At 27.6% G+C, this 11232-nt stretch overlaps 2 protein-coding genes across 3 annotated transcripts in view; both read left to right on the top strand.

Annotated features, from left to right (window-relative positions):
* The first annotated feature begins 26 nt into the window (after window positions 1–26).
* On the top strand, window positions 27–2473 carry LOC100872010 (dnaJ homolog subfamily C member 1). Of its 2 annotated transcripts, none has more exons than XM_003694114.4 (7): window positions 27–588; window positions 670–771; window positions 835–1053; window positions 1123–1367; window positions 1461–1755; window positions 1823–2041; window positions 2110–2473. In XM_003694114.4, the coding sequence occupies exons 1-7, from the start codon at window positions 439–441 to the stop codon at window positions 2173–2175; spliced, it is 1296 nt and encodes a 431-aa protein (XP_003694162.3). In that variant the 5' UTR covers window positions 27–438; the 3' UTR covers window positions 2176–2473. The 2 variants fall into 2 exon arrangements, with proteins under 2 accessions (XP_003694162.3, XP_086762039.1); XM_086905913.1 differs by having other exon boundaries at window positions 162–588; window positions 813–1053.
* An 8013-nt stretch (window positions 2474–10486) lies between these two features.
* The window catches only part of trol (terribly reduced optic lobes), a 154505-nt gene continuing 153759 nt past the window's right edge, over window positions 10487–11232 (top strand). Inside the window, exon 1 of the mRNA XM_086905912.1 lies at window positions 10487–10969. Coding sequence (XP_086762038.1) covers window positions 10886–10969 — 84 coding nt within the window. The 5' untranslated portion in view covers window positions 10487–10885. The remainder of the gene's footprint in view (window positions 10970–11232) is intronic.

Below are 11232 nucleotides of genomic sequence, written 5' to 3'. Positions count from 1 at the left end.
ATACAAGGTTACGTAAAAAATTATATATAATTTTGTTTTAACATGAAATTCTTAAATGATCAATATAATTTAAAATATTAAAGAAAATTTTTTGTAGATAATCCTTAGTCGATAGATCGGTGATCATAAAATTCGTATCGTGATTTGAAAATAGTGCTTTAAGTCAGTGCAACAGATATACTAATACAAGTATAAATTCTATTTTTTCTATATCGTTAACACGTTTAATACACACGGCCTACGTTTTCTGAATCTAACCTCATTTGAATTTGCGATGTGGCACTTAGAAGATTAACATATTTCAATTTGCTTTATAGAAGATTGATTTAATTTGAGTGAAATGGTCATAGTATAGCGTTTCAGCAACGAACGTGTTTAAATCAAAAAGCAAAATTTTCTAAACGGATATGAATGTATATACTTAGCATATAAAAAAAAATGAGAGTGTCATTACTACTAATTTTTCGAATTTTATATTTTTTCAATGTATATGGAGTCATAAATGCTTGGGATAATGATGAATTGGAAGTATTTGATGTTGTCGAGGAAGTCAACCAAAATTTTTACGAAATTCTTGGTGTCCCACAGGTTTTTTCTTTTCTGATTGCTTTTATTTATGTAATTAATTTTCCTGTATAAAAAAGAATGACTGATGAATTAATTTTTTAGGCTGCTAATGCTTCAGAGATTAAAAAAGCTTTTAGACGATTATCGTTACAATTACATCCAGATAAAAATTCTGCAGAAGATGCAGAGCAGCAATTTAGAAAAGTAAGTCATATATTATCATAATCATAAAACAAATTCCATAGAAATAGTAAATTTCATTTTCAGTTAGTTGCTGTATATGATATATTGAAAGATCCAGGAAAACGTCAGAGATACGACAATGTGCTTATTAATGGATTGCCAAATTGGCGATCAGCTGTATATTATTATCGTCATGTACGGAAAATGGGACTTTTAGAATTAGGAATAATTTTATTTTTACTCATTACGATCGGACAATATGTAGTTGCATGGGCTGCTTATTTTGAAAAAAGATATACATATGTATGTAAAACAATTACTAAAAGTGATAGAAATTAAGTTTTTATTAATTAATTATAACATATGTTATAGGAACAAGTTTTAGGTAGTAAACTTCAAAAAATGCAAAAAAAGAATAAAAAGGGAAAAATGGATGTACCAGATTTAGCAGATATTTTGGAAAAAATTCCTACACCAACTATTTGGAATACTCTTCCATTTCAATTTCCAAGATGGATAATAGCTTTCACACTATCTATACCTGATATTGTGCGCGTAATGTATGGTGTGTTAGAAGAAAGGAAACGTAGAAAAAAACAAGAAGAAGAAGAAACATTGTGAGTGAAATATTTGTTCTAAATGAAATTTATTTTTCATTGATAAATATTTTTTTCTTATTGGATATGCTTAGAATTTTTATACAATTTTAGAATACAAGAGAATGAACAATTGGAACCAGAATTTACGTCCCGCACAAGAAAACGCAGAACTGGTTTCACTCCACAAGAAAGAAGTGGTAATGATGTCAAAGAATTATTCAAAAAAGACCAAACAAATCATATTTATCAAAAACCTGCTTTTTCTGGGGGATTATGGACTGATGATGATATATTAGAATTAATAAAACTCGTAAAAAAATATCCTAGTGGTACATCAGAAAGATGGGATAAAATCGCGGATGCGATGAATCGTACAGTTTTCGAAGTTACACATATGGCAAAAAAGGTTAATTTTTAATCTGTCCTAAGATTTTAATTTTAATCTTAATAATAATTTTTTTTATTTTCACTAGATAAAAGATGAAGGATTGAAACCTGGTACGTCCGTAGAAGAAACAATAATAGAAGAACGTTCAAAAAAGACGAAGACTCGTGCGGAGATTGTGGATAATACTAGCGAATGGAGTCAAGAACAACAAAGAGCTCTAGAAGCAGCCCTTATAAAATATCCTAAAGGCATATCTACAGATAGATGGGAGAAAATCGCAAATTGCGTTGAAGGAAAAAGCAAGGTATGATGTATGAATATTTTATAATTTTTATCAATAAGTTAATTTATAATCGATATTATATTTCGAAGGATGAATGCCAAGCGAGGTATAGACAATTAGTGGAATTAGTCAAAAAGAAACAACACGTTCAATAGCCTGCCATGTACAAGATGTTCCTTCAACAAAGATAGTCCAATTTTGATCAAGTTCAAAAAGGAAAAGAAAAGAAAAAAATATAACATTTGATTATGAAGATGTTACCTATCTCACGGCTGTTTTATGTTTACAAAGTGAATTAACGATTTCTTAAAAATATTCTTATGCAAAGAAGATTAAGAATAAAAGAAAGAAAGAAACTTTATATACAAAAAATTACTCCTACATCATTTTATTATTAAATGTTTGTGGAGAATGTATTTATTTAATAAATTTAATAATTAATCATGAGGAAAAGACTGACAAAATATGATAATTAAATACTTTCCTATTCTCCGAGACTGACTGCTCTATATTGTTTTAGCTTCAAAAACAAATTGTAAAAAATAATCATGCCAAAGTGTATAACACATCTTTCCGTACTATTAATATAAGTCATACATATATACATATAAGTAAATTGTATGAAATTAATCAATATTAGATTCAGAAAACTATGTTTCTTGTATAGCATTTGTTGAAATCAATTAAAAAATTGTGTCTTAATATTTTCTAAAGATTAATCGAATAATATTTTAAAATGAAACAATGGGTTCTGTTCTTGCACTATCAGTGTAAATATTTAAAAGACTATTTTGCAATGAACAAAATAATTGCCCACAAATTATTCTATATAATTTATCTTACATAAGAAACTACAAATACAGATGTATTTGTATTATAGATATGAAATCCTATTATCATTTCAACATCATGCGCATTTTATAATTATCTAAGCGAAAAACAACATTTTATGTAATTAAAACTTAATTTTGTATCATACATGAAGAAACAAAGTAAAAAAAGAATTACATATTTAAACTATTTATTCATATGTTAATTCTTAAACAATAAATCTGTACAAAATACTATTTACAGATGATACAATAAACATTTTAAATATGTCTTTTTTGAACTCTTGATATTTGCCAAGCGTTCAATTCTTTATATTTTTTAAAAAAATTTAATTTTTTTATTTTTTTGATTGATTTTTTAATTAACTTAGTTGAATCATTAAATTTAAAAAATATTGAGAAATGCTGTAACGTTTTTAATTATATAATCACTAATATGCAAGATTCTTGAATTCTGAAATGATTAAATTCCATTTTTAATAACATCTGATATTTTGATTAATCTTTATATTAAATAAATTGTATAATTCATGTTTTTATTTTTAATAATCTTTATGAAATTTAGATTTTTTAAAATAAAAATCTACAATTAAGAATTAATTAATAATAAATTAAATTAAATACAATATTTTAATTTTTCGCACGAGTAAGAACAAGAAAAGAAATAAGAAATTATATTGCTCGAACCAATTAGAAAGCTTCTAAACGAACCTATAAGCACGATGTATTATTCTTCTCCCGAAAATTATATGACAGTTCATATTACGAAGTATATATGTGATTGCGTAGTAAGTAATTTCATATATTTTATTATTGAATTTATAAATTATTAGTTAATAAGTTATTGATGGCTTCAATTATTTAATAATTCATTAAACATTATAAATTAATTAATCTTTTTTTCTTTATTTGTTTATTTAACTATTAAGATTATCGATAGTTTATATTTAATTTTTGAATTATGATTTATATCTAATTATTGTAATATCATTTTATTATATAATTTTAATTACATACATTTGTTTTATAATTTTGATTTTTATTTGTGCAAATTGTTCAATTACGTTGAGATGATTTCAAAAGAATAATAATTTATAGCATATGCCACAAAGATTTATAGCTAATGACTTTTTAATCCGATAACGTTTTATTTTTTTTTAGAAAATTATTGAAAATAGATAGATTTTGATCATCTTTTTATTCGTATAAAAAAAACGTAATCAATTCATTATTAATCAATGAAAAGTATAATTAATTAATTTTATATTTCATTTCAAATTATATTATTATTATATTATTTAATAGATATTTTTTTCTAAGTGCATCTATTTAAGTTGTTTATATATTTTCTCTTTTTTTCATTTAATTCATGCCTAAGAATGAAAAAATTTCTTGTAATATGAACTTCCTAAAAAATTATTTTATGCTCTTGCACGTTCGATTTATTATCGAATGATTGAACATATCTTCCTTTAGTTTGCGATAATCGATTTTGTGATTCGATAATCGAAATTGCGTGATGCTTTATTATCGATAATTATGGTATTTAGACATCTTTTTTAAAGTGATGTGTGAAGTGAGTAAAGAATTCGTCACATAATATATTAAAATAATATATTAAATATTTATATATTTTCATAAATATTTCTTATTGTTCGTATATTATATTACTATTATGTATTTTTTATTATAATTCCTAATATTTTAAGATCTAAATTAATTTTTTTTTCTTTTTATTATATGTAATTTTAGATATTTTAAAAATCCTGATTTTTTTGTACAGATTGTTGCTGATTGTTGAGATAATTTCGAAGAGAGTTTCAATATAAATGAAAATATCAATATAAATGTTATTATTCTATTTCATAAAGAAGTAATGAAATTTGATATTTTGTATTGTACGTATTCATTCTTTATTTTTATTTTATTTTTATTAATTAGTATTAATTGTAATTGTATCAAGTATTGTAATTCATAATAGAATTATTCGTATTGAAAATCTTAGAATGAAAATAGAAAAAATTAACTTATTTGTATACTTATATTTATTTTTTTAGTTTAATTATTCTCTTATTTCAAATTAAATTATTTTATTGTCCAATAGCAATTTTAATCTAAAAAAAAAAAAAAATAAAAATATTAATGATTATACGCAATAGAATCAATGTTTGCTGTGTAATAGTTTTTTTAAAATATTTTTTTATTATCCGATTTAAATGGATACATATCAATACATTTTTTATTTTCCTTTTTTTTATTTTTTAAAATATTCGTTTTCAATATATATTAGAGTCAATCATCAAAAAATATAAAAATAAACATCTATCATGTGAAGAGATAATTATATTTTATTCTATTTAAATTTTGTCTCTAGATATTTTTTTTTATTTTTAATAAAATTATAATTAAAATTCTAATAAACTATATTAATATTATTATTAATATTATAAATCTAAAAAAATTTTATTTTTTATTATTTCAATTTTTTCAATAATGCATATTTTAAATTATCACATTCTATGTTTTGTTACAGATATTTTTCAATTTTTACAATGGCTTTTTGAAAAACTATACAGCATTAATAATGGCAACGTTCCCATGATGAATTGCATATATTTGTTTCTCTGTTCACTTATAATTATATGTAGGACGAAAAATCTGAATCGATATGAGTGATTGGTTATATATATAGAATTTTATACGAGCATAATGATCGTAGGTATATTTAACATAATAATATTTCTTTTTTTTATATTTTATGTTGGATCTTTGTGTTAGATCTGGATAGGTTTGCACAAATAGATTTTTGAGGAAATGATATTAACGATTAATTTTATATTAAATAATAAAGTTTTAATATAATTAAGTTGTATCAAATAAAATTAATAATTAGTATTATCAAATTATATAATATTGATAATTCATTTGAGTATAATTAAATAATCATCATAAATAATATAATTAAAAATATTTTCAAAATCAAAATATAGTGAATATATGAATATTTTCAAAAGTTAATAATTATTTATTAATTTGATTTTGATTATATTATATAACTCAATATAATTAAATATAATAATTAATATCAATTATATTATAATTTGAAATATTAAGATATTAATTCTATTTCCTCTATATAAAAATATATTAAATTTTAATATAATAAATGTAAGAACATATTTTGCGACAAATAAATCAAAATAACAAGTTTAAGTATTGCTTTTGCATTTTCGAAAATGTGCTGAAGAAATAATGTTATATTTTTATAAATAATTAAATTATAAACATTAAGGATTGATTATTTTTTTTATTATTAATTATTATAAATGAAATTATTAATTATTATACATAAATTTCTTCCTTTTTACATATTTTTCTTTATTAAAACTACTAATAATTCATTAAATTCATAAAGTATATTTATTGACAAAGATTGAATTGAAAAACATTAATTTGTTAGATGTCTAATTAATTATTGAGTTAAAACTATTTTTATCGCCTTTTACGCAATAAATTTCTAACCATCGTCGGTCGATTTCAGGAAAATGGTACGTAAAGTTAGAGTATGCGAGATGTTTGCCAAGCTCGGCTGTCCCGGGACGTTTTCCCTAATGTAGGCTTTTGCGTCCGAGTGTCATACACAAGAAGCGTGGAGTGAACGTGTTGGTGTGCTTGTTTTGCCAGGTAATATATTTTCTGGTATGTCTGCTAATTATAAATAGGTAAGACCGGGCAGATTGTCACAGTCGGGTATAGGGCATTTTTGCATGACAACTTGCTTCTGGAAATAAAATTTGAAGAATCGAGTGTAAAGCTGGAACGAGAATGAAGAATGTCATTCGTTTCTGCCTTTACCTATCGATTTTTCGAATTTTCGCGGTCTCTAGAAATCTTAAAACAAGCGTTGTGCTCGAGATTTTGCAGATGTGCAGATCATTATGTTCATTATTAACTTCCTTTGTTACTTTCTTTTTTTTATTTGCGATTAGAAAAATCAAGTTTAGATTTTAGTTTCAGCAAACATTGTGCTAGAAAAAGATAAATTACCATGAATAGGGCACGAATGACTTCTTGTTTTTTGAATTTTTTTTTTTTTTTTATAGAGAATGGGGAATTATTTTTGTTTGTTATTTTGTCACGTTTTTAAAAGTAACAATGGCAATAGTAGTAGTATTAATACGTAGTAGTAGTAGTACTAGTAGTAGTGGTAGTAGTAGTAGTAGTAGTAGTAGTAGTGTAGTAGTAGTAGTAGTAGTAGTAGAAGACTTATCAGCCGATATACTTGTCGGCCTATCATTCAATGATATCACATGCGATAGATATCGCAAATCGCGATTTTTTTTTATTAATGCTGCGAAAATTAATTATGATTTGAATTAAAATTGCGAAATAATCTCTTGCATTTTGGGTTAGAGTTGAATAAAAAGAAACTTAATTTTTTTAATTATGATAAAATGATGATCGCGTTTAAATCGCATTAATATTATGAATGTTATATTATATTGAAATGTTTGAATTATTTATTTATATTTTATTTATAAAATAATATGTTAAATTCATTCTTTAATTTAGAATTAGTTTTGCATTGATAAATAATCGCGTTTTAGTGTTGCGTTTATAACATGACTTTCCATTGAGATTATAATAATGCATTCGTATCTCTGGATACAACTAATGCAATAAGTTGTATAATAGTAATTGAACATTATTACATTGCATTATTTAAAGTTATTATAATTATAATGTCATTTAAAAATTTTTCATTAAAAATAATAATTGAACTATTAATATTTTGCATATTATTTATTTATTTTAACTATTTGTGAAAGTTCAATTCATTGTTTTAGAATCAATAATAGTTGTATGAATAAAATTTATATCATATTAAAAGTAAAGAACGCTTATAATTTTTTTTTGAGGTCGGTATTTCAGAATATAACTTTAACAACTTCTAATAATTTATATATCGATTGATGATAAAATAAATATATCATAAATAATGATAAGATAGATATAAATTTTTTTTAGAAATAAAATTATGAGGAAATTTTCACGTTTTTTTAAAAACTGATATTAAATAAGGACGTGCTGTAACTCTTTTAAACTTAAATTAATTACTTAAATTTAACTTTTTTACCGACAGCAAAATTGCAATAAATATTTATATTTTGTTGCCATTGATTCGCAAAGTTAATTAAAATGATAAGTTGATTAGATTAACAGGTATTAAATATATTATCAATATAATATATTTGTACATATATGCTAATACAGATTCGTATACATTTATTGAATATTATTATAGATCATAGCAATAAAAAATCTTTGAATATATTATATGTTTAATTATTTAAAATATTATTTTCAGGAATCTTTGAATTATTCATTTTCATAATAATATCTCAACAATTATTACGATTTTTCAATAATATGATTAAATTTATTTGATTAAAAGTATGATTCAAGCATGATTTAATACTGGCTTATTTAAACTATGATTCAATATAAATAATAGTAAATGCAAGTTAATTTATCAGTATATTAATACACCTATTTCTCTGAAAATCTATTCAATTCTATTTAAATTCTAATCTAATATATTCCAATAATAATGTTTCACGTGTAATCTAAATATAGTTTAATATACGTAAGTTATCGGATATGGTGTTAATTATTCATTCGATGGTTGTTTAAAAAGAAGAAAGGAAAAAAAGATAAAGTAGATGCTGAAGCAGAAGAGTTATAGATAAACAACTGAAAATAACTGATCTTTCGATCAAATAAAAAGAAAAAAAATTCGAGCCACTGTCTAAAAACTGCCGAAGGGCACACGCAATCGAGGAATTCAGCTGTCAGACTATAAATCGTCGACAAGTTTGCTTTGTTTTTAGGAAATTTATTTGGACATTTTTGCCTCGTACCGGTCAAGTTTATAACCACGACGGATATTCTCCTTCATTTTTTTCACCTATCTTTAAAGATCAAGAGAATACTTTCCTTCATTTATCAACATGTGCTTTTCTAATTGACGCATCGCATTTCTTTGATTTCCAACTCTTTCCTTGAAATAATATATATTTTTTCCTTCGATGATGAGAGTTCTCCTTTTATCTAGAAATCTTTTATTAATCATATTTCCTAGTTAGATTGAAAGATATTGTTCTGTGAAACCGTTGTCTAGCGTATAAAATATTTCATAAAAGTAGTTAGATTAGCTGAAAATAGGATATCTATATAATGGGATATATTTTTCAAACAAGAAAATCGAACAGTATGAAAAACTCGAAAAACTATTAAAATTTTAAATGAATATCTTAGACTACCAAAAAAATGTGATTTTTTTCTTCTTTTAAATTTTAAACAAAGACAATGACATTTAATTAATTGTCTATTCTTATTTGTACTCAACTTAAATATATTCTAGATCGAATTTTAAAGTTGATCATTCTATATTATATAATTTGTTGATCATTAGTTATGGTAGGTTATGTATCACGAATTAATCTGACTATAATCAATTGACTGTTATATATATATTACTCTATATGAGTCCAGGTCCACGAGTCTCGCTTCTCGTTGGAGAAAATGCGAGTGGATACGCGTGAGGCGAGGTTGACCCGTTTAAAAAAGATCACCCTCGCATCTGTTGCTGAGCGCAACAGATCCTCCGGTTGAACGAAGAGGTTATGTCGGGTGAAACAAGGAAGAAATATACGCGTTGGCGAACGCACGCGGTTCTTCTTTTTCTTTTTTTTTTTTCCCCCCCTTCTTTTTTATCTTCTTTTTCCTTTCCGGAACGACTCGTCGCCGCTGATGGCCATTCGATTTGTTTTCTCGTGAATTTTCAACCGGATAACCTAGATTGAATTAGAAAAAAAATTGGAAAGATCGATATCACGAGGAACGAAATACACTTCAAAAATTAGGATTTTTTAAAAATTACTTTTTAAAGACATCTACGATTGGGAAAAACGAACGATACCTTATCTTGTTTTAAGATTGTTCACACGCTTTCGGATTATGATTCAATTTCAAGAATATCTTAATATTCCATCGAATTCTAAAAAAAAAAAAGAACTTTTGGCGTATCCAGGACCTGCAATTTAATCTCATTAAAAGAACCCGCGTACATGTACATCCACTTTTGGTCCCCGGTCGCCTCGCGCGAGCATGGAACGATTGTGAATCGTGGAAGGGATGTTGGAGGAACAACTTACTTCTCCCCATTCTCTACGTGTATAGAGAAAGAGCAGCGTGTAGGAGAGAGACGATAGCACGTACGTAGCACGCGGAACGAGAAAGACAACGGATCCTCGCGAAATATCGCTGGGTGGGGGGTATCCAGAGAAAGACGGTTTCGGGTGGGGGGAGCGCGACGGAGAAAGACGGACCAAAGGAGTCAACAGGAGGGGAGGGGGAGGGCCGTGGGTTCGGCGGTGGTGGGGGTAGACCACGGAACGCGCACGGTTAGACAAGGACGGCGTTAGGGGCGCGAAAGTGGGCGGAAGCGAGAGGGAGTAGGTGGACGGCCTAGCGGGAGAGGGAAACTGTGACAGAGACAGAGTGAGAGCAAGAGGAGAAAGAGGAAGTCTGCGGGTGAGAGACAGAGTGTCGGAGCGCAAGGGAACGCAGCTGAATCTGTCGGCGATCCGGCGGGGTGAGGGAAAAGCGCCGGGCTTTTGAAAAAGTTTTATCTTGCCGGCGCGCTCGGCCTTTCAGACGCTACCGAACACCGGTGCGCTGTTGTACGGTCCCTGCGTGTCCCGCGTTTGCCGACTCGAGGCCAAGTTTCGTACGTCCAAACTCCCCGTGGCTGGTGGCCCTCCTCCTCCTCCTCCTCCTCCTCGTCGAGTCGGCTCGTGAAGGTCCGAAGATTTCAAAGTGGCCTTGGAAAGGGGGACCGGTCGCGCGTTTCCACTCCACTCGTCATGCGTTGACGAGAAGGTTTCCCAACCAACGATCCAAGTGCACAGAGAAGATAGAGCAACGCGAGTGGGCACGATAGGAGAAGAACTGGGACGAACAGGTCCTCATCATGAGGGACTCTACCTTGCCGAGGGGCTGTCTGCTGTTGCTGATGCTCGTTGCCGCCACTTTCCTCGTGGATGCCGCCTCTCAAGTGAGTATATTATCACTCTCTATCGCTAATTTGAAATTTATCAACCATTATCCCGTTTCTATTCATATTTTGAACGATGGTAAAAAAAAAAAAAAAAATACGCGAATGGAGTTCCGGCGATTTTCTTCTGACAGAACAGGTCAGGTCTGTGTGGATTTAGGATGAGATTTCTTGGGGATGCTTTGAAAGCATCGTGGAGAGATTAAGTTAGTTGGATTGTGTTTGACAAGATCCTTGAACTATTTCCTAACCTTTGTCAATCG

The sequence above is a fragment of the Apis florea genome, unplaced genomic scaffold (genome assembly GCF_048593485.1).
Source record: "Apis florea isolate Af1SG1 unplaced genomic scaffold, ASM4859348v1 contig_2492_pilon, whole genome shotgun sequence".
Taxonomy (NCBI): domain Eukaryota; kingdom Metazoa; phylum Arthropoda; class Insecta; order Hymenoptera; family Apidae; genus Apis; species Apis florea.
This window is presented reverse-complemented; position numbering and strand designations above follow the sequence as displayed.